At 35.2% G+C, this 23,385-nt stretch overlaps 1 protein-coding gene across 6 annotated transcripts; it reads left to right on the forward strand.

Annotated features, from left to right (window-relative positions):
* The first annotated feature begins 324 nt into the window (after window positions 1-324).
* On the forward strand, window positions 325-22,402 carry OCIAD1 (OCIA domain containing 1). 6 transcript variants are annotated; one of them, XM_054582149.1, is made up of 9 exons: window positions 326-557; window positions 1,924-1,986; window positions 2,400-2,480; window positions 7,476-7,529; window positions 12,878-12,925; window positions 13,902-14,037; window positions 14,926-15,101; window positions 19,055-19,207; window positions 21,888-22,402. In XM_054582149.1, the coding sequence occupies exons 2-9, from the start codon at window positions 1,929-1,931 to the stop codon at window positions 21,923-21,925; spliced, it is 744 nt and encodes a 247-aa protein (XP_054438124.1). In that variant the 5' UTR covers window positions 326-557; window positions 1,924-1,928; the 3' UTR covers window positions 21,926-22,402. The 6 variants fall into 6 exon arrangements, 4 of the variants coding, with proteins under 4 accessions (XP_054438126.1, XP_054438124.1, XP_054438127.1 ...); XM_054582150.1 differs by lacking the exon at window positions 326-557 and adding an exon at window positions 636-714; XM_054582151.1 differs by lacking the exon at window positions 19,055-19,207 and having other exon boundaries at window positions 325-557.
* The last annotated feature ends 983 nt before the right edge of the window (window positions 22,403-23,385 follow it).

The raw sequence follows: 23,385 nt of genomic DNA on the forward strand, positions 1-23,385 counted from the left end.
CTAAAAACAGAGACATCTATGAAAAGTCGATAACTTTCAACAAAGAGATAAGAGGGGGTTCCAGAATTTCTCTGCTAGTCGGTCACTAGAAGATCAGAGCGGTGCGTCACAACAGCCTGAAGCAAAGATTTGCCCCGCGCTCTCGGAGGGAGGCGGGGCGGAGCTCCCCGTCCGCGGAGGTGGCGAGCGCAGCCGCAGTACAGCTCGAGAGCGCCTAGGCCTGGGGGAGCAGGAAGGAGGGCCGAGCGGAGGGAGGCGCAGACACACGCAGGCGCACGCGTCTATTCCTTGGCTGCTCGCCTTAGACGCCGCAGGGAGGGCTGGCGTCATTTCCCTCCGGACCTTGCCAGTGCTTCCGGGTTGCGGTCATTTTGATTCCCTGTCTGGGTGACTTTTTGGCTACCCAGTTGCTGTCGGCGTTCCATCCCCCCCCAGCTCAGGTGCGGCCCCGCGCGACCTCCGATTTCCGCCCTTGTTCCTCCCTTCTTCATCCGTCTGGGCCCTCTGTCCTCGATCGTCTGGATTCACCGCGCCATCGCTCGAGGCTGTCGTCTAAGGTGGGTGAGGTGACGCAGAGAGCCCCGTCCCCCACCCCCCTTCCCACCTACCGCCGCACCACCTCAGCGTGGCCAGCCGCTACCCTGCGCCTTCCGCCATTTTCGCGTTTGTGAGAGTGGGCCGTTCGCGCTCTGGGTCTCGGGCTTCGGAGTGCTGGTGACCGGGGGAGGGAGGAAGAGGGCGGGAGAGGGAGTGTTTCTGGGGGATGTGACTAGGACAGCCTCAGGATGACGGATGTGTGTGTTGGGGCGTCTGTTGCAGGTGGATGTGCAGATACAGCGGGTGGGGGATGGAGTGCGAGAATCTTGCGACGTGGGTCCAATTCAGTTCTTTGTGATATAAGAGATTAAAACGATATTGTCCAAAGAGGATTTTTAGGCCTTCACAGTCTTGTTTTAGGATTTCTGGGTAGGATGCTGTTTGGGAAATAAGAGGGTTTCACTTCTTTTACGGATGTTTTAGGATGAGTAGTATATTCAGCAATTTCCATCCATGAATTCATCGTACCTTTCCTTAGCGAAGGGAGTAGTATGTCGTAGACCCTCGGTGATGGCCTATTGAGTAGGGAGTTACGGAAGGGCCCCCATTCCTGTCGTCATCATGTGTGCCATTTCCCCATTTCACGTAAATTGTTTTTAAGGTGGGGGATAATGATGATCCTATGTGAAAATTCTGCAAAATACAAATTATCTCGTCTTTTGGTCTCTTAATTCTCCAGGCATAGGTTAAAACAATAAAAGTGTTCTTGAAATGTTATAGGTTTTTGTATGTCATATTCTTCTACTTGAAAAGGGAGGAAAGTTTAGAGCATACAGAATTTAGTGTTAGCTTCACACCGGTGTCTTTGTTACTCCAGTTTTTGGGAGTACTGCTTTGTGGGATACGTTGTATGTTTCCTGGTAATTATTTAATTTTAAAAAAGTAAGCCCCGAAATAACCTTTGAAGTTTTTCTTATTCCATTTTGGAGAATTATTCTAATCATGGGGCATATATTTTTGAAAAGATCTAAACCTAGGACAAGGTGAAATAAACCAGCTTCAGGAGGAAGAAATAGTATCTTATTATATTGATATCTTTTTATATCTTAACAATATAATCAGTTGGTAAATCATTTACTTACAAAACATGTATTCTTTTTCAGTTAAGGGTCCTAAGATGAGTAATTAATTCCAAATAAATACATCTGTGACTTGTTTATTTGGGTAGTTTTTTATTATGTCAACTACTTCAGATATAGTAGTGTTCAGTAAATACTTGTTGATTGATTGCCATGAAAACTAGTAATATTACTAGACTATATTCTGGTTTACTTTGACCTATCTCATAATTGTTTCTAATATTTAATATAAATGTTCTTGATGCAGGAAAGATGAATGGCAGGGCTGATTTTCAGGAGCCGAATGCTGAAGTTAGAAGACCAATTCCCCGTAACTATCAATTAAGTATTTATGATTAGAAGCAGTTTGTATGTAGAGAAATTTTTGCAGCCTTGACTAACAGTATAGCAGCTGGGTTAGCTTGCTTCATGGGTGTGTGAACTCTGCAGTCACAAAGGGAGACACACGTGGTTTAATGGTCTGCTCTTGCCATCTTGAAATTCTTAATAATTGGAACAAGTTGTTCCATCATTATTTTGCGTTGGACATAACACGTTATGTAGACAATTAGTAGATAGTTTCATTAGCTTCTGTTTGAAGTCAGTTTGTAAAAAGTATATAATAAGCCTATTGTATAATTTTTAAAAATGGGTGTGTTATGTTATATTTAGATTAAGGTAAATTTTTTAGACTTAGTTTTTACACAGGTGTTTTAATGTTTGCTGATTTTCCTTGGTAAAAAGACATAGGAGCTGATTACATTCCAACAGAGGAAGAAAGAAGAGTCTTCGCAGAATGCAATGATGAAAGCTTCTGGTTCAGATGTAAGTTAAATTTTATAGTCGATAAAATTTTACCTTTAGTGCCTAAAATTTTAATGACTTCATATAGAAAAAATTAGCACACTTTTGGTGTCATGTGATTATTACTGAAAGAGAATTGTATGCATTTTATAGTAATGATTTTTAGAACTTTTTCAAGACTGTGAAATATCTTTGTTCATAATAGTAATAGCATTTTCAAAGTGTATGTGGAGTGTATTAAAAAAACACCAAATGGGGTTGGTAACTATTACCCTCACTTTACAGATGAAATTGAGGGTTAGCAATGTGAAATGGATTATGTAGTGCACACAGCTGGTAAGTCGTGATGTCTGGATTTGAAGCCAGGTCTGTGAAACAGAAGCTCATGATGTTAACTATTACATTTTAGCCATTACATGATGAAAACTGATTAGTTCCCCCCTTTACCATTTTGAAATGTTACCAGCTTTTGATTTCTGACGAGAGACCTTATACATGAAGATTTTAATTTTAAAATACAAAGAATGTTGAAAGCTACATAAAACATTACCTTACCTTTGAACAGAACCTGGTGTTGCTTCACTGGTCATTGCAGGCCTTTCAGTTAAGGTAATTGTAACAAAAAGCAGAATGAAATTTTGAAAAGGGAAGAGTGACCTGAGTAGTTAAAGAGGATGTACGGTTTTATCAGTCAGCCTGGTATTTATGCTTACTGTGCGTGAGGTGGTGTGCTTGGGAGAGAAGTTTCACTAAACACAGTCTTTGTCCTAAAGTAGTTTTATGGTGTAGTTGAGAAAGCCAATTCATGAAACACTTTGAGAAAGATTAAGTGCAAAACAGCAATGGGAATTTTTAAGAGGTAAACTAATTAGTTAAAAAAGGCTTAATCAAACAATGGAAACTTGAGGAGTAGACATTTAGGTAAATGGAGAATGGTGGCGAAGCATTTAGATGAAAAGAATAGTGAGAAAAGGCAGATTCTGCAATGACATGCTCTCTACGACAGCCTTGAAGTTGCACTGATTAGAATAGAGGTCTTTTGTTGGGGTAGAAGAATGAACATAATGCTAAGGAGTTAAAGGTTTGATTCATTATAGATTGTAGGTTCTTGGGCCAAGGGGATGATATGTAAATTTTTTTAAAGGAAGATTAGTTAACAGTGTATGGGATAAGTTAAAAGGGTGAGAAATTGTTCTTGGTGAAATCTGCCATAGCTTTTGGCAATAGTTCAGGGAAATGGTCATTGAGAGGATGAATTGATTGTAGTGTCATTTGGACTAGAGAAGATTGACAAAAATTTCATCGATTTCATTGACAAAAAAATGAAAGATTTTTTAAAGGACATATAATTTTTAAATAGATTGAGAGAGAAATGAAGAAAATACTAACTTTAAGTTACCCAGCTTCTGAGAGTAATGATAACAATGATTAAAAGGTACAGTTTTAAGGAGTTCTTGTTGTTGTTATTTTGTTTGAGAGACCCTGTTGTCAAGGTATCTGTGTGGTCCTTGCACATTGATTGGGTTCACAGAGGGGTGACTTGGGGCCCCAGGGACTGCGGGCAGCACTGCCCTGGGACGCATTGGACTTCTTGTTTGAAGAAGGAAAGTAGTTTGCACATTTGAAGTTCATGATACAGCATCTGGTGGTGGATGGTCTGTACAGAACTAGAGATGAAGACAAAGGTGTATATGAGATATTAGCATTTGTGGTGTAGGTGTGTTGGTGAATTCACCAAGAAATTGTACAGAAATAAAAGCATAAAACTGGTAATAGTATCTGTCACATGGTCAATATTTAGGAATGATGGAATGAATGACAAAGTTTGGGTAGCATGCATGGATAAGCGAGCCAAGTGGTGGTGGAAGGGTGAACAAAGACCAAGAAAGAGCAGTTAAGATAATAGGAGCTCTGATAAAATCTTTTGCACTTTATCCTCAGTCTCATATTCAGAGACTTAAAGAGGTTCCAAGTGAGAGAGAACCTGTGTGAGAGGTGATGATGTACATCTCTAGGTGAGAATAATTGTTCTAAATGCAGTCATGATGGATCAAGGACTTCTAAAAAATTTACATGGCTTATAATATGAGAACTCATTTGTACTCTGCCAACAGATATTTTTATCTTCAAGGATTGCATAGAGTAGATACTGTACAATAAGGTGATCTGTTTTCAAGTCTGTTGATAATACAGGATTAAGAAAAAGACATTTGGTAGATAGGGTTTGAGATCATTGTAATATTAGGCTAATGGCCACATAGATGCTATGGTGTCCAGATTTATTTCTGGCTGATAAATTTATGCCATTTATGTTAAACTGTAAATGTTTAACATTGCAGATAGAACAGAACTACGCTAAAAGTACATTGAAGGGCAGTGATCAACAGGTAGGGTACCTATGTATGCTTGCCTATTGAAAGTAGGACATATAATATAGGAACAATAGAAGAAGCCTAAGTAATTCTATTAAAACAGATTAGTCACAAGTTAGAAAACATGTAATAAGGATAGGCTAAGAGACAGCTTGTTGTATATCTTATCTAGAATACTGGGAGATTGCAGCAGCCAAAAAATAAGTAGTGATTACTCTTAAAAAAGAGATACCTTGGTGTTGCATAATGTAATAACATCAAACATTGAAAGAACATCATACATAGAATCTTGGCTGTAACTATACACAATGGGGAATTCAACATATAATTACCAGGAGATAGAATAATAGTCATGCATTAAGAAATTCTGTACTTTACGTTTTTATCTTGACATAAGGATATTCTATGTAGTATGTGATGTTTACATATATTCAGGTAAACAAATAATGGAATCCATGTTTCTTTGGACAGTATCATCTTATGCCTGTTGACCTAAAAAGGTTGTGATGAAAGTAGCAATGTGTAGAAAAAGTATTTACTAAGGTGATTTTTATGGATTTTTAAAATCTGTTAAATACTAAGGTTGTCCTGGTTTAAAATTAGACTTCTTGCTCTAAAGGCCATTCATTCTTTAAGGTAATTTAATTTCTACTCTGACCTATTTTCTGTTGATCTTAAATCTTAACTATGAAGGCATTTATTTCCTGATGCTTAAAATTGTGGTCCTATGCACTGACAAAAAAACAGTTGTATCTGTGCCCAAATATACAGGTAATGAAAATTTGCCTCAAGAAACATTGTTTAATTGACTCTGAAATAGGAGTCATGTGGTACAGAGGAAAAGGCCACTAAACTTGACTTTTGATCTAAGCTTTATCACAGACTAACCATCTCTGTTTCATTGAGGAAATCACTTGTCTTTTCTGGTTATCAGTTTACTCTGATTAGGATGAGTACAATATACTAAGCTCTGAAATCCTTTTCAATTTTACCTTTCTCTTTTTCAGTGATAGAATACATGAATTAGAAAGAGACCTTATTTCTAATACGTTACCCTTTATAGCATGAAAAGAAGTTGAGATTTATGCAAACACATAGTGATGAATGGCAGTAGTAGTAATAAGATCTCCTTAACCAGACTGTTAACTCTTTGCGTTATGCCCTTATGGCCTAAGACAAAAGTAAAATGGGGAAAACATTGTCCATTGTAGAGATGGCCAGCCAACTCATTGCCTTCCATCCTTATGTGATTATTCGTTGCTTTATATTGTATTCCTTGAACCAAGCTGAAGGAGAAAAATTGCAAATTGTATTGATGCTGTAATTAAAAGGGACTTGTTCTTTGAAAAACCTTAAGTAATAGTACATGAAGGCACTCTTAACAAGCCAACATTAAAATGTTAGTAAGTAGTAGAGTGAAGATTCAAACCTTAGTTAGGGTTTCTGCAAATTATCTGATGGCAAAGCTAATTCCCTGTTCCAAAGTTAGGGATTTTAATCATGAAATCTGATAATTCAAATATCTTAATTACCTTGGTTCTTAAATTGCCAGGATTGAGCAAACTACAACCTAAGGGCCAAATCTTTTTTTTGTATGGCTGCGAGCTGAGAATGATTTCTATATTTTTAAATGGTTGAAACCAATCAAAAGAAATATTTTGTTAAAATGTGAAAATTATTGGCAAACATTTCTCTACACTGATATAAATCTTTATCTAAATGAGTGTCTCCCTGTACCTAACATGTCTAAATTCCTATTTCCACATCTATAAATAGCTTATTGAAACAGCTATGTGCATTTGTTTATGTATCACCTCAGTGCTTTTGCTTTAAAATGGCAGTTTAGTAGTTGGAATAGAGTCTGTGTGACTCATACAATCTGAAATATTTACCATCTGGCTCTTTATAGGAGGATTCCCAATTCCTGGTTTGGAACTGTGTTGTCTAATGTGGCAGCCACATGTAGCTATTTAAATTTAAAACAGTTTACAGTGGAAAGGATACAAAGCAAAATAAGTGAAGGTAAAAAGAGCATGGGGTGAAGTCCAGAGAAAACCAGAGAAGGGCTTCCAGGAGTTCTCTCCCAGTGGAGCCCCACAAAAAGGACGTGCTAAATTTCTCCAGCTGCATAATATGCTGAGTTGTTACCTAGGAAGGAATCTCATCAGAGACTCAGCACCTGGGGTTTTTATTGGGTGCTGACTATGGAGGAACCCTCAGCCTAGCAGGTACCAGAATTCCACACTCCCAGACTCAGAAGGAAAGCAGGTGTTCAGCATAAACTATTTGTGCAACAAGTTGAGACACAGAGAGCTATTTATCATTCAGGTAAAGTTTTATATCAGTGTAGGGAACTGTTTACCAGTCATGTTCCTAGACTTCAGCCAAGAAATTTTGTAAGCAATTCTTTCTGAATTATATTGTTTAATATTTTGTAATGTTTTCTTAAATTAAAAAGGCTTCTTTTGTATTTCCACGGATTATATAAAGTACAGCTTTTAAACATGGGGAAATTCTCTTTTTAAAAATCTTAATTGTACAGCGTACTTCCTGGGTGGTTTTACTGGTAAATGCTTATCTACCCCAATGAACTCAAGACAGAATTTTCTTTGTTGATGTTGACAACTTCTTTTTCCTCCTGTAGCTGTGCCTTTGGCTGCAACAAGTATGTTGATTACTCAAGGATTAATTAGTAAAGGTAAATATTTAAAATTCTGATTTATTTAGCATTTTGGATATCATGTTTTTATATGGTATTTTCCTGATTTTTTAGATGTGGTAACTATAACCCTGTATCATATTAAATGTTACCATTGGTAAATTTGTAGAATGGCAGAAGAGTTGTCTCCATGGACCCAGTGACACAAACATCTTGATTTGAGAATTTGATATCCTTTTGCATTGTAGCAACATTAACAGTTTACAAGAGCAAGAAAGTAGCTAAAAGCCTGTCGATGGCATACAGGGTGGCAGAAAAGCGAACTGATCTATGTAAGCCATTCATTTCAGTGTCACCTAGGAGCGTGTTTGAAATGCAAAATCATATGCCCCAGCCCAGACCTCTTGAATCAGAACCTTTGAATTAGGGTCCAGGAATTTGTTTCAACAAACTCCTGGTGATTCTTTTTAACAAATCTGGTGATTTGTATGGCACTGGTTTAAAGGTGAATGATTCCCTAAACCAGCTTTGTCTTATAATAATGGAGGGATGGGGACACTTTCTTTTCCCAAACCCTATTGGCTTAAATAGTACAGTGTGTTCATATCTGGAATTGAGTTTAGAATAAGTATTTAATGTACTTACATCTTAAAATTAAATACACATTAACTTCTATTTTGTGAACTGTTTTCTTGGAATAAGATGCCCCAGAAAAGGGTGATGATCTTAGGATGGCCTCCACACATCCTAAAAACCTGATCTTCTAATTAGCTTGCTCCTATGATGTGACTGATAGGAAAAATTATGCTTTTCATATTAGCAGTATGGAGCACTTAGAAAGTAGTATTGACACAAAGAGTTGAGAAAAACAGTTTTGGAGGGAAATGGGAGGGATTTGAGGGGTTTAAAATTTTGTTTATTTAACGGATCGCCAAAGAACCTCATTACAGTGTGCTACTATGACAGGAATCTTAAACATGGAAACAAGTCAGTATACATGTGTACTTATATGTACTTTAGGAATAAGTTGTTTGATAGACTAGGACTCCTATAGTGAGAAACAGAACCCATTTCATCACATTACTTTGAAGGAAAAACTATGGGACAAGGAGTTATGAACAGAGAAATTGTAATCATTGTACTGCCTATTTTATCTAAATCCAGTCATTTAATAATGCCTACGTTCCCCTGAAGAAACTATGTGAACACAGTGTTGAACACAAATAGAGAATATAATTCTTTAATAGGTTACTAAGCTGTGTAGTAGGAACTTCAAGAGCTATAGGTCTTCAAAGAAAGATTTCTGCAGGGCTGCTATAACCAAAGAAAGTTTCTTGAAAGAAATGGATTTTGAAGATGGGCAGGATTTAGATGAGAAGAAAAGGAAGAATATCAAAAGGAAGGAGGGACCCGATTATTGAAATAAGCATAATTCTTGGGAGGGACAGACAGGAGAATGAGATGACCAGAATAACAAAATCATGTAGGGAGAAGTGAAAACTTCATTCAGTAGCTAAGGTAAAACCTGGAGAAATGGTCATTTTGATTGTGTTAGAGAGAAGGTAAACTTCTGGAGCTTTCGGGCTTAGGAAGAGTAGGAGACTTCAGTGGGCTTGCAGATACGTCGGAAGCAGTTACAGTTGGGAGAGAGAGATTGTACATACTCAGATCTTATATCTGTGACAAGATCTCACCACTACCTTGGGCGGGTGGGGTTGGTTATGTTTTGTTTTGTCTATCTTGAGAATACCTTGCTCCTACACATAACTAGTTTTACTGAACCAGACAAAGTAAATGAGATACATCCTTGTTGCACATATATCCTGATAGAATTGTTATATAGTTAAGGTGAAACCTACTGAAAATAATAGGACCTGTTACTGAGAAGGCAAATTATTCTTGTAGCCAGAATTCTCCTGAATTTTGAGTCACTGTTCAGTGATTATTTGACTTGTCATCAGTGACAGTTTATGCCTGTTATGATTTCATTTGCAAAAGTTACACCATGCGTAGTAACATTGTTCCAACGTCCTTCTTTGCAACTGCTCATGACTCAGCCTGGAGCCTTATAGTGGAATTTAGTGCTCCATTTTTTAGAAAGGATAAATTGTTGAAATGATTTAACTTAATTTGTAGAATAACATTATTTTCTGTTGAGCATGTCATCTTTCTAACTTTGTCAATTGTTTTGTTATTGCTGGGGTTTTGATATTGTACTTCTGCGTAAAAATTAAAAAAAATAACATTGGGTGACATGCCACTCATGTAACTGTCTCTGAGAATTCAGGTCATTTACTGTTGAAATTATATTGGGGTCTTGTTTTGTGGGTGCGATAGTCTAATAAAAAAGTCAGTCCCCCCCCAAAAAATTGAGACTTTAGAAAAGGAATTCAGAACTCACCAAGACATTTCACATTGAATTAAAACACCTAACATTTCATATATGCTTTTATCTACGATGTGACATACTCAGCTGCTTCCTCTCTAGTTCTTTTTTCTGGCAAAACATTTAAACATGTTCAGGTCTGTTCTAGCTTGAGAATATACAAAAGAAAAAATCTTCCCTTATATCTCTTCCCAACTGCTTCCAGCTGTCTTGCATTTGAAGCCAAACTTCAAGAATGAACACATCACTTTATACTACTTTAACCCACGGCAGTCTAGGTCATAGGTTGTGGCTATTTTCTTCCATTTACCAAAACTTTAAAAAATGTTATCAACTCGCCTCCTTATTGCTTAACTTTGATGGACAGTTTTTGTTCCTGACTATAAACTAGTCCTTGAAATCTCTACCCTTCCATTACAGCACATACTTCTGATTTTTCTCCTATTTCAAGCAACACCCCCTCTTTTCATGTTTTATTGAATGATACAAAATATACACTATTTTTGGAAATAGCACTAATAGACAAATTCATGGCCTCTTGGCGCTTACATTCTAGTGTGGGTTTTCTTCCTTCACTCTCGGTTTTTTTCAGAGTTCAGTTTTCAATCTATATTCCCAGTAAAATGTGCATTGCAAGTGGTCAGTATTTGAAGGAAAATCTTTTCTGTATAAACGTAGATTTATTACCATCCTCCTTTTTCTTATTTGTGTAAGTTAAAGAACTGAGGCTAGCAGCATGAATGGGTTCTGTATTTATACTTCATGTACATGAAATCAGACAAGTAAGTATTTTTTTTATCATTGTGAGATTTATCCAATAGTATGCTGGAATTGGCTTGTATCAGCTACAGAAAGCTGATTTTAAATGTTCAGGATTTTGGTAAACTGGTTTTTATACCATTTAGTACTTTAAAGCTGGTCAAAGTCCCAAGTATTTTCTCTCCACGGAAATCCACCAACATTATAAATCAGGAATTTTTATTTGGAGAGCTGGTTTACCAGCACATAACTAGATTCATCCACGTTGTTTCATGTAGTTATAGATTAATCATTCTCATTGCCATATAGTTTTCCACTGTGTGAATATACCACAGCAGTTTATCTGTCCTATTATACATTGTCAGTTGAATAGTTTCCAGTTTTGACTATTACAGGTACTTCTGCCATGAACAGTGTCTCTTGGAAGACATTATGCTGGGTCTTAGATGAGGTATATATTCAGTTTTAGTAGATGCTGCCAAACTTTCCCAACACTGGACCAATTTACACTCCCCCTACCAATTTATTGATGAAATTCTATTAATTATGACATTATCACCAATGCTTGCTATTTTCACCTCTTCCCTATTTAAAGCCATATGAATGAACAGTGATATTGATTGCATTGTGGTTTTAATTTGCATCTGATGACTAATGAAATTCAGGGCCTTTTGTTTATATCCAATTTGAATATATCTTTTTTTGTGAAGTATCTAAGCAGTCTTGTTTATTTTCCATCCGATTGTCTTCTTTTTCCTATTGGTTTTATGAGAGTTTTCTGTTTATTTGGAAGTGAGTCTTTTGTTAGATATATGTATTACGATTTTTTCCCCCCACTTTGATTAACTAGTTCTTAATGTAATGCAATCTAGTACATCAGATCTCTTTTCTCTACCTTATGATGGAGTACTTTTTGTTGTCCATTTTAAGATCTTTGTCTATTAAAAGGACATTGCATGAAGCCAGACTTCAAGAATGAACACATCACTTTATACTTCCTTAACCCATGGCAGTCTAGGTCATAGATTGTGGTGATCTTCTTATGTTTATCAAAACTTTAAAAAATGTTATCATGACAGCCTCCTTATGCTGTGAAGAATTGCTTATGCTTTCTTCTGTAAACTCTATTTTTTCTTTCATGCTTAAATTTTCAAGTCATCTGGGACTGTTTCTGAATGTTGTATGAGGTAGAATCAAAGTGCATTTTCCCCCTTTATGTCATTGACGCAGAACTATATTTTGAAAGGACTTTTCTTTGTTTACTGCAATGCATTGTTGCCTTTGTCATAAATCAAGTGACTGCATCTGTGGGTCTGTTTCTGGATTCTTCTGGTTTTGGTTGGTGTATCTATTCTTGCACTCATAACCAACTGTCCTAATTACTGTAGTCATAGATCTTGATATCTGTTGACAGCTCTCCAGTTTTGTTGTTCTTCAGCATTGCCTTGCTTATTCTTTGCCCTTTTGTGTTTCCATGTGCTTTTTAGAGCAGGCTTTTTCAGTTTGGGGAGAAAACTTTCTTTGATTTTAATTGAGATTGCATTGAATTTATAGATGGACTTACAGAGACTTGCCATCTTTATAGTACTTTGTCTTTGGTTCATGAACATGGTGTATTTCCCCATTTATTTAGCTTTTATTATTCAGTAAGTTTTGTAGTTACCAATATAGAGATCTTTCATATTTTTCATGAGATTACTCTTGGGTCTTTGAGTTTTGAGGTGCTATAATAAAAAATGTTTTTTGTTTGTTGTGCTGGTATAAAGAAATATATATTTTGTATATTGACCTTGTGTCAAGTGATCTTGCTAAAATAAATTCACCTATTCTAAAACTTTTCAGTTTTCTTCATGTTTCTGTTCATATTGAATTTACTTGGTTCTTTCTTTTAAATAGCTTTAGGCTTCTCTAGGGTTACGGTAAAAGCTAATGTTGTTAGCTAACATTTAAAGATTGTACTGATTTTCCCTTTTATATTTTTCCGTAATTCTGCTGATAAATAGATACGTCTTCACGTTGTGTTGAACTTATTTTGTCTCACATTAGAAGAGACCACACAATGACTAGCAGAAATAGTTCCTTTGTATTTTTACCACAACTTCTGTGTTATTTTCTTATATACTCTTAGTGTAAATTTGGCATAAACCTATTTTATCTTAGTGAATGATGCAACATCTTAATTATTTAAATATGTTTTCTTCTCACAATATTACTACTCAGGAATATTTACTTTTGTCTTTAGGAATCCTTTCAAGTCATCCCAAATATGGTTCCATCCCTAAACTCATATGTAAGTATGAACACTTGTTTTCTTAACCTTTTACTTAAGAATATTTTCATCAAATATTTTTTCTTACTCGTAACAGTTACTTGGTTATTTGCTTTGACAAATCAGTTTGTTTAAGTTTTTCATTAAATGTACTACTAGTGCTTTTTATTGTTAGCATTAAAAGTCATGAGTTGCTTCAAAGAGGCATTTTTTCCTTTTATAATAGAACTATTTTCATTTTTTTTGTAAAGATACAGTATTTGAAAGTAAATTCTCTTGGTCTATTAGGAAAGAAAGTTGTTCAGTGATTCTGATTAATCAAAATAAAATATATTAAACCTAATTTGAACAAATCTTTTAAATTTAGATTAAAATGCAAATAAGCGTAACTTATTTACATTGTGGAATCTGGGTAGTAGAAAAGAGCTAAATTACTTTATAAAAGATAGACCTGAGACTTTTTATGAATGTCTCCGGGTTAGCCTCTCTTGTGTATTGGAAACAGGCACATGATGCAACAATAGCCATATTTAGGTAACATTTAATAATTCATTATTTTAAGAGATTTGTTGCACCTGATTTTAAAAACAATCTGAAGAAATTAGCTGGGCAAATGGTAGGATTCTCATTTTAAAGGAAAAGAAATGGTCTAAATCTCGATGATGTAGGTTAGAGCTCTCATGTTATGATTCCTCATTCCATTATGCCTTTACCACGTCTCTCTTACCTATATTAATAAAGTAGTAAAGTAGAACTTATTTATCTTGCAGCAGCTTTATTTTGGGTTATTAAATTTTATAAAAGCAAATTATATCCACAGTCTTTCTGTAAACTCTGAGTCTGATTTAATGTGATACTTTTACCATTGTTTCAGGAAATCTCAGTCTTTCCACACAAAAGACGAACTTAGAATCACATTTTTTTAAATGTACTTTTAGAATGATTCTTTTCCCAAAAAAAGCACACTGAGTTACACTCTCTGTTTTTTAAAAATAAGTTGCCTGTATCATGGGATACTTTGCTGGAAAGCTTTCTTATGTGAAAACTTGCCAAGAGAAGTTCAAGAATCTTGAGAATTCCCCTCTTGGAGAAGCTTTACGATCAGGACAGGCGCGACGCTCTTCACCACATGGGTAGGCCAGATTCTTATCTTTATTAAAGGTTTTTCATTTTAGCTAAAAAATTGTAACTGGATATTGCCATAACTCAGGGCATAAAAAACATTGCCCAACTGAAAGACCATTGGAAACTTGCCACTGTGTTGCGAGCTAAAGCCAATTTGGTTTTTAAAGTCAGTGTGAGATTTGTCTTTGTTTTTTATAGAGTTGCATCCTAATAGGGAGTGTATATTCCAGAATAAAGGACTTTAATTCGACAAATACCTTTGGTTGTCTATATTTTGAGCTTTTCTTTTGAATTCCCAAATTTTGTCAATTCCAGCTCCAAACAAATTTCAACTTTTTAATCCTGTTGTTTAAAATAGTAGGGAAGTTGTATAGGTATAGATAAATGAATGTGTCTGGATAGGTACGTAAGTAATAAGGTAATTAAGTAGGTTTGGTAGATACAGTGTCCTATCATAAATGGCATGCACTGGAAACTCCATGAGGGTTAGATTTACTTACATCTGCTTTATCACAATTAGAGTTTATATGGACTGATACCTGTGGAAGTAACTTCCTAGTTAATGTGGGAAATGGACATATTTTTCTGACCTGAAGTATTTTTTTCTTTCTAAAAACTTCAAACATATTAAAATGATCTCTGAGGCCTAGTCATTGGAGAGTTGAATAAACATGTTTTCACCTGTATGGTTTTAAGTTATATAAGTAGATCAGAACATATTTTTAATTTTTTTATAACAGAAATGAACAGACTTAATTTTACTATTTTAAATTATGTTAAAATAATACGATTTCTTTAGAAATTAAGATAACTGATTTTCATACCTTCGCACACATTTTAAAATAAGGTATAGGCAATAACTCATGTTTCTTATATCATACGAATTTCTTTTATAGGCACTACTCTCAGAAGTCAAAATATGACTCAAATGTGAGTGATCGTTCATCTTTTGTGACATCTCCAGCAGCAGACAACATGGAAAAAGAGATATTTCCTCACTATGAGCCAATTCCATTTAGTGCTTCTATGAATGAATCTACTCCCACTGGTATTACTGATCATATTGCCCAAGGTAGAAACTTCTCTTGAAATGAATTTCAGCATTTAATGGTCCAACGTATGTATAAACTTTATTTGATGACCTTTTCTACTGGGTATCACCTGTATGTTCCACCATCAGCCTGAATGCAGCATGTTGGTTCATTTGTTTTGTCATTTAACATTTTTTTGCGGTCCAGTCTGTTAGATAAGACAGAAATATAAGGATAAATTACAAGAATGTCCCATTAATTGAAAATATTAACCAAGCTTAGTGGAATATCAAAGGCGTGATAAATTGTACCTGCAAGAGGCTTTAAAAAGGTTACATTTGTTAGGTTGGTCTTAAAGGCTTTCAGCTTCTTTGTTTGTAATGTGAGAAAAATAATAATTACCTGCTTTACAGAACGGTTGTCAAGTGAGAAAATCCATGTGAAAATGCTTTGTGAAGTTTGTGTAAATACTAGCTTTGAAGATCACATAATGTAAGTGCAACCACATCAGTTTTGGATTAAGGCCTGGATTTGAACCAGGATTGACATTTATTAGCAATTTGACTTTTGGCAAGTAACTGTAATTTGTGATCCCTTCAGTTTCTTGATCTGTTGAATACAGATGATAATACCTCTTTTAAAGAATATTTGGAATGTGATGAAATAATCAGAGGTGACATCTGGCAAATAGTAGGTTCTCATCAAATGTTAGTTGCCCTCCTTTCTCCTTCAGTCTCATTTGCAGTGAAAGGTGAGGAATTAGAAACAAAGTACAGGTCTGCGATTCCTTATCTGAAACTAAAATCTGAAAAGCTTTGAAAACAAGATTTTGTTGTTTTCTTTTAACTAAAGAGGTGGTAAAATCTGACCTGTACTCACTCCAAACCCTGGTCTAAACTGACATAAATTTATTTATAAGCTTAATACAATTTTTCCTAAACTTTGTTGCAGAAATATTGTTTTCACTCATTGCTTTTAACTTCTGAATGGATGAATATTAAATAATACATGGGCTACATACTATAATATTTTTCCAGAGTCTGAGAAAGTCTGAATTTTAAAACATTTCTTACTCCAAGAGTTTGGATAAGGGATTGTGGATAGGGTACTCTTGAAAAATACTTACTTTGAACCAAATATAATAAGCCAGTAACTGTGGAGAACAGACAAGGTTAAAAGAACATTAGGTTTAAGATGGGAGAGATCTCTCTCTCTCTCTCTCTCTCTCTCTCTCTCTCTCTCAGGGGAGGGAAGGAAGGGATACAGTGGACACGGAGAGGTTGATTATAGGTCAAATGAGGTTCCAGAGGATACAGAGGGGTTTAGGTATGTCAGGATATAAAGTAGCCACTGGCTATGTATGGCTGTTTGAATTAATTAAATCAAATTGAAAATTCACTTCCTTAGTTGCTTTGAGAGCATTTCAGTTGTTCAGTAGTCACATGTGCTGGTGGCTGTTGTATTGGACTGCAGATACAGAACATTCTCATCATTACAGAAAATTATGTTGGAAAGCACTGCTTTAGAGCAAAAATAAGGGGGTATTTGCAGAAGAGACAGGAGAATGGAAGTTAAGATAATTTAGATTTTTTTAGTGGATGAAAGTTGTTGAAAATCTGTTAATCCTCAGCTGCTTTCCCCACTTCGCCCCCCCCCCCCCCAGTGGCTGTAGATACAGACATCTAATTACAGTTGACACTTGAACAGTGTAGGGTTGAACTGCGTGGGTCCACTTCACACAAATCCGTCTATAAGTGGACCTTCGTAGTTCAGACTCAAGTTTTTCAAGGATCATCTGTGACAGAAAGCGGGGGTGGGGGAGTGGGCAAGCAGATGAGAGAGAATGGTTAAAGTCATCATTTTGTCTCCAAAGGCAACTGTCCTTGTCCCTCATTGCATCTCCGTTTTTCCATTTCTCAAGTTTAAATCCATTCTGCTTGGCCTTGTAACGACTTGCATCCTTCCTTATTAGCAAATTCCATTCCATGTTATATAGTTTCCTTTTCAAATAATAATAAACAAAAAGCCCTCTGGTATCTGCCCACAGACCACAGCCAGGTCCATCTTTTAATGTATTTTACATCTTCCAAAGCAGTTCCATTTGTCTGGCACTGTTCTCTCACCCGCTCCCCAAAATCAGGGTTGCAGCTCTGCTCTCCACAGGAATCAGCATGGCCTTACTTGCTTTACCCCAGCTGCTGCCCCCCTTACTAGGACACCCTCACCTTTTTTTCAGCAAAACTGCTTGTTCTCTTCGTTCTTTCTCTTACCAAGAATTTAAAGTTATTCAGAGTAGAAAGTATTCCTTCATAGTTATGACATTTATTATAGATAGTTTATTACAGTTAGATTTAAATGACTGCTATTTTCCATTGTCTTATTCCTTCCAGCTCTATAGAACCTTCCCAAAGGTAGTAAATCACCCTACACAACATAGGAAGTTTTCATTTGGCTTTTGTAAGTGTAAAAAATTTTCCCTAACATTCTCTCTCAATTATGTTTTCATTATTTGTCACAGAATTTCAGAACAATGCAAGAAGTATTAGACCTGGAAGGAACTTTAGATAGATTATTTAGTTCAGCTTCCATATTTCACTACTGAGAAAACCAAGATTTAAAGATGCTTAGTGATTTGCCCAAGGACATTCACTAATTGTCGGCCAAGTAGGAATGAACCTAGGGTTTCTGACTAAACTGTTTCCTTCAGAATTTTAAAAATATCCTTTATGGTGAAGGGACATGAGTCCAGTAATTATTCATTAACTATGAAATATAAACTGCTTTTTAAACCCAATATAATGTTATATTTTTCTTTGCATTTTTTTTGAGCAAGAAAAACCTACTTTTCAATAATGGTATATTATCAGAACCAATAAGGAGAAATTTAAATGCTCTTCATATTAATGCAGTATACATTGCATTAAATAGTTATGGTTGAAAGCATTTAATGTATAGTTATATTGCTTTAAAAATTTCAATTATTTAGTGGGAGCTTACCATTGAGTCTCAAAGTAGTACTGCTTAACAAAAATTGTTTAAAAAAAATCATAATTAAAGTAATGTGCCCAATTTGTATGTCTTATTAAAAACCTCTTTGAAAAATACTACTTTTGAAGTAGTAAGATTGTAAGTAGTTATTCATCAAATGCTGTATTAGCATTAGTTAATTTTTTAAAAAATGTTTATATGGCCTTTTTTGCTGGTTATACATTTTATAAAATATGTACAATATTTGGCCCTGTCAACCAGTATTAAGAGTAACCACTTCCATATGTTTCTTCCATATTTGATTGTGCTAATATGTATTCATATTTTGACTCTTTGGGAGAGATAAAGAATAAATGCTGGTTCTCTGGTTGAAATTATATTATACTTGCCACTTTCTTCTGCCTCAATATTACATTCATTAGACCGAAATGAAAATGATGCAGACTATGTTTAAAGATTGTGCTTTATAATTTTTGGTAGCTGTTTTCAGGTATTTTAGCTTCAGATACAAAGATGGTAAAATAAAATTTTGTTTTTTAGATAGCTGGAGTTGTTTGTGTATAGACTATGGTTATAGAAACAACTATGGAAATACTACCAAATAAAAACCATACTGTATTAAGTTTCGTTCAGTCGTCACAATTAGAATATATTTCTCTTTATATAAACACTGAATAATTTTGTGGTTTAAAACACTATGACATTAATGAGTGTGAATTGTTCTGGTATATATTATGCTATCTGTTCTTTTGGCATGGTTTTTTAAAAAATTTTTTTGTTGCTTTTAAGTTTTAGAAATAAAAGCTTGAAAATGTGAGAGGAAGTTGATTTTAGTTTTATAACTGCCTTTGGGAAAATACAATACTTTTGCATTGGTGGTAATGATTTGATCCTTTATTTCACTTTATTCTATTTTTATTATAGGTAAGGAGCATTTATAAAATTTAGTTGCTTTGGATTTACTCAAATCCTTTTATCACCATTTATTAACTGTTTGTTGTTTTAGGACCTGATCCCAACCTTGAAGAAAGTCCTAAAAGAAAAAGTGTTACATATGAGGAATTAAGGAATAAAAACAGAGAGGCATATGAAGTAACTTTAGCACATAAGACTGATCCCTCAGTCAGGCCTATGCAGGAAAGAATACCCAAAAAAGAAGGTACGATAGTTCAGTCTAATCACTGTGACTCTTTAGGATTGGATACCACAGCATTAGTTAAAAACATTAATCATACTAATGTGATTTAATTCCACAAGTAATTAACCGAAATAACATTTTTTAAAAAGGATACCTATTTCACCGTTGTCAGATCTTTTGTTTTTAATGGGTTCCAAAGGCCATTTTGTGTTAGAAAATAATGAAGGGTAAATAGTAGTATGACTTAAGATAGTAAGACTAGTTTTGTAACACGATATTATACATCCACTTTTGACTGTTTTTCCTTGTAAGAAGTCACTTTGGAAACTTTTTAAATGATGCACCTATTGTGTAAAACAAGATCTGGTGACCAAAGGTTGATAATTGGGATGTAATGCCACTTTTGGTGGAACCACAGAATCATGCTTGAGTAATGAAATTGATTTTATGTTTGTGAAATTGAAATAGTTTATATGCCTTACAAAGTGGCTTTAGGACATTTCCAAAAGAGGAGTTTGACTTCTTTTTAATAGTACTTTTGCTCTATAATTAATTCTAAATTTTAATATCAGTTTCTTTTAAGTCACTTTGGAGCAGTGATACATTACCCCAAGTAAATTTTCTGACATAGAAGTTTACTTATAATGGAAGAAGGTGTTTTAGTAAGGGGCTTGTAATTATTTTAATACAGAATTTTGTATCTCTTGGAATTTTAGAGAATGTGTCATTGTTTCAAGGTTTTCTACTTAACTAATTTAAAAATCAAAGGAATAGGTCCTTGGTACCTTCTTGTAAGTTGTATGCCACAAAGAATGTAAAAATGCATAAAAATTCTTAGTATTTTTTATTATGATCATTCTTGTTGAGCCAGTTTTATTTCTAATTGTTAGTGGTTGCTTCATTTAGCATTCTGTTTTCATAACAAATGATGGATAATATCTATCAGTGATGTAAAAAATCTAGCTTTAAAATAGATTTGTAATCAACATTACTTTGTAATGTTTGTCATAAAAAATAGTGTAAATCTTATGCATTCAGTAGGCATTCCTTTGTAATATGTAAAGACTTGCTGGTACTTTGTTTTGCTAATTAATTTGAGATTTAGAGTGTAAGCTCCATGAGAGCAGGCAGTAGTATTTTTCTCATTTTTGTAATCTTTTATATTGTCTGCACAACATGGTACCATACACTAATAAATCAGAAATGGAGTATTTCATTGGGCCTTCTGTAGTAATAAAGATTTAAAGAAGGAAGTATAGTAGACCTTTGGCATTTGCTAGATTTTGACATTTGTGTTTTGACTTAAGTAGTCTTTTTAAAGCTCTGTTACATGACATAGTAATATGAAATAATTTCCTTATAAAAAGAAAGCTGATATTTTTGGTGCTTTATTTGAAAAAAGACAAACAGTTATGAGATAGTTTCAGTGATTTTTAGAAAGTTTTATCCTAGAATCCAGGCAGAAAATTTGACTCTAGTATAGTGTAGATTGACTGGGTCAGAAAGTATCGCTTAAATTTTTCAGTTTAATTTTTGTGGATGACATTTCTCTAATTAGAAATTAAGACTGAGAAATTTTTAAAACATGCATATTTTCAGTTGTCAAGGCAGTGCAGTCACCGCACATGAATCTTCCAGAAAACTCTACCTTGTACTAATGAAGGAATGAAAGCAAGGGGAAACAGCATAATGTGAGGGAAAAGGACATTCAGTAGTACCTTGATACTTGTCATTAATTTGTCCCGGAATGTGTGACGAGTGCCAGCCAATGAAGCGTTTTCTCTAATGGGGCGGTGTCATGACTTATACAAGTTCTAGCAAGTGCAGCAAACCCCATGCAAGTGCCAAGTACTGAAACATGTTTTTTCTTTTCAAAATGCAACAAGTACAGGGTTTGACGAGCTCTGAAGCTGACAAGTATCAAGATGTGACTGTGTAATGTGTTAGTATAGTAATGAAATAGTTTTGATGTCCCAGCAAGCTCAAAGAGTCTGGGGAAGGGGGTCCCTCGCTCATACTTTGACAACTCCTGTACATTGTTATGATTACTTGCAACTCACAGATGGAGGCTATGTAAAAGAGAGGCTAAAGGGTGAAAGAGTAGAGAAGACAGAGGAGCATGTTTCAAAATATAATTTAATGTAAAGTGCAGGACTATAAGAAACCATTTCCTCCTTACCACTGGTATGACGGCTCATAAGAGAGAAGATGGAATTAACCATAACCTGAAGACTTGACCATTCCTATATTTTTTGTGAAAAACAATTTAATTTTGTTACCATTATTTTTTATTTTCCTGGTGATTTTTTTTGGATGTGCTGTAACTTACCACCACTCTTTACTTAACGATAAAGTTGTAAAGGCACCAAGGCTTTAGAGCTAAACAGATGTGTTCAAAATTTAGTTCTACTTTTTTTGTTAGGTTTGTACCTTGGGCAAGTTACTAATCTGTTTTCTCTTAAAATGGGGCTTGTGTTTATAAGGTTTTTAGGAGAATCAAATATTTATGTGAAGTTCTTGGTGCAGGTCATTGCTATTTATGTCCAACCTCCAGTCCACTAAAGTCTGGCCATCCCCTTTTTAATTTGACTCTCATGTGCTTTCAAATAAGAAACATAACTTCATTATAATAGCATACTTAAAATAGTGCTGTTTACATATTACTGTTTGGGATCATCAACTATTTGTGCTTTTTTCCTAGTCAAAGTAAACAAATATGGAGATACTTGGGATGAGTGAAAAAATGCATCCTTGGACCTACTGAAGGAGTTTCCATATCCAGTTTCATCTAGGTGGTCATGAATATCTGCATGCTTTGAGCTCAGCAGCAGTCTTCGTAAACACATTGAAAACTAGAACCTGGGTTTTTTGTGGTTTGGCTTATTAAAATAATGTTTAAAAAAATACAAATTTTAATGTTAATATTGTGCGAATGTATTGACCGTGGGAAACTATACGAAAGTTGGTATTATACCACAACCATATGCAGTTTGTGAAATTTAAGTTACAGGACAAGGATACTCTTCCAAATCCATTGAGAGATTGTAATGCTCTAGAATCAGCATGTATGAAAATAAATGATACCTGCATGTTGAATTGGGGTGGGTGGGGGGAAGCACGCATAATTTTAAGTGGTAAGCCTTACATCAAAAAATTGTTAAGTTTTTCTTCAGTGTTTGCTGTATTAATGTTTATGGTAAATAAAATATAAAGGAACATGCATCTTCATTGATTTCATGGTTTTATTTGCGATCTGTTTTTAAGCACAGTTAGAAATAAGTGGTGTGTAGGGATAGGCAGTAAAAGTCATCTATCTGAATATTTAATAATATGGTTAATGTGACTCATGGATTAGCATACAGCAGATGGCTCAGTGCCTTAAAAATACAGTGGTCATGTTCAAAAACTGCAAATTTCAGAGGAATAAAAATTCAGTACACTTTTTTTTTAATGCTTGTTCCTGGTTCAGGTGAATAGAAAATGAAATGATGGTTTTATCTGAATTCTTACGTATATTACATTTCTACCAGAAATTTAGTATTTCAGTTAGTGTTTGGTATTATGCAAATCATCCCAAAACCTGGTAGTTTGATTTATCAGGGTGATCACTTAGTTAGATAATGTCTGATCACTGGGTTGTACACTAAAACTAATGATGTATGTCAACTGTAATTGAAAAATAAAGTAATTTTTTAAGTAAAAAACCAATTTATCTAATATTTGGTGTGGGTCAGAAATTTGGGATTTCCGCTTAACGATCTGGTTCTTGGGCTCTCGGGTTTGTAGTCGCGCTGGATGGAACTGAAAGAAACAGCAGGGACCTAGAGCAGCAAGGCCCGACCAGCGCATCGCCCCCTCTTCATATAGCTTCAGGGCCTCTCCAGGGGTTCGGCAGGCTCCTCACAAGTGTGCTCACAGCGGTCAGACTGCTTACGTGGCCACTTGGGGCTTTGGTGTGAGTGTTCCAGCCAGGATGTCAAAAGCTGCATTGCCGTCTGTTGACCACATTTTCACACAAACCTGCTTCTCAGAGGGCAGGAATGAAGGATTCCCACACACTCATTTTCCGAACATATGGGATGGAACATATTCCAACTACATGTCTTCGTTCCAGCATTAGGCCACAGTAATTCACATCCCTCCCATGTGCGTTTGAACCCATCCTAACAGCTCAACATCTAGGAGCTCATGTAATCAGG

Source organism: Pteronotus mesoamericanus, unplaced genomic scaffold (genome assembly GCF_021234165.1).
Source record: "Pteronotus mesoamericanus isolate MK-2021 breed Mesoamerican mustached bat unplaced genomic scaffold, CSHL_Meso_final contig_68, whole genome shotgun sequence".
NCBI classification, from domain to species: Eukaryota; Metazoa; Chordata; class Mammalia; order Chiroptera; family Mormoopidae; genus Pteronotus; species Pteronotus mesoamericanus.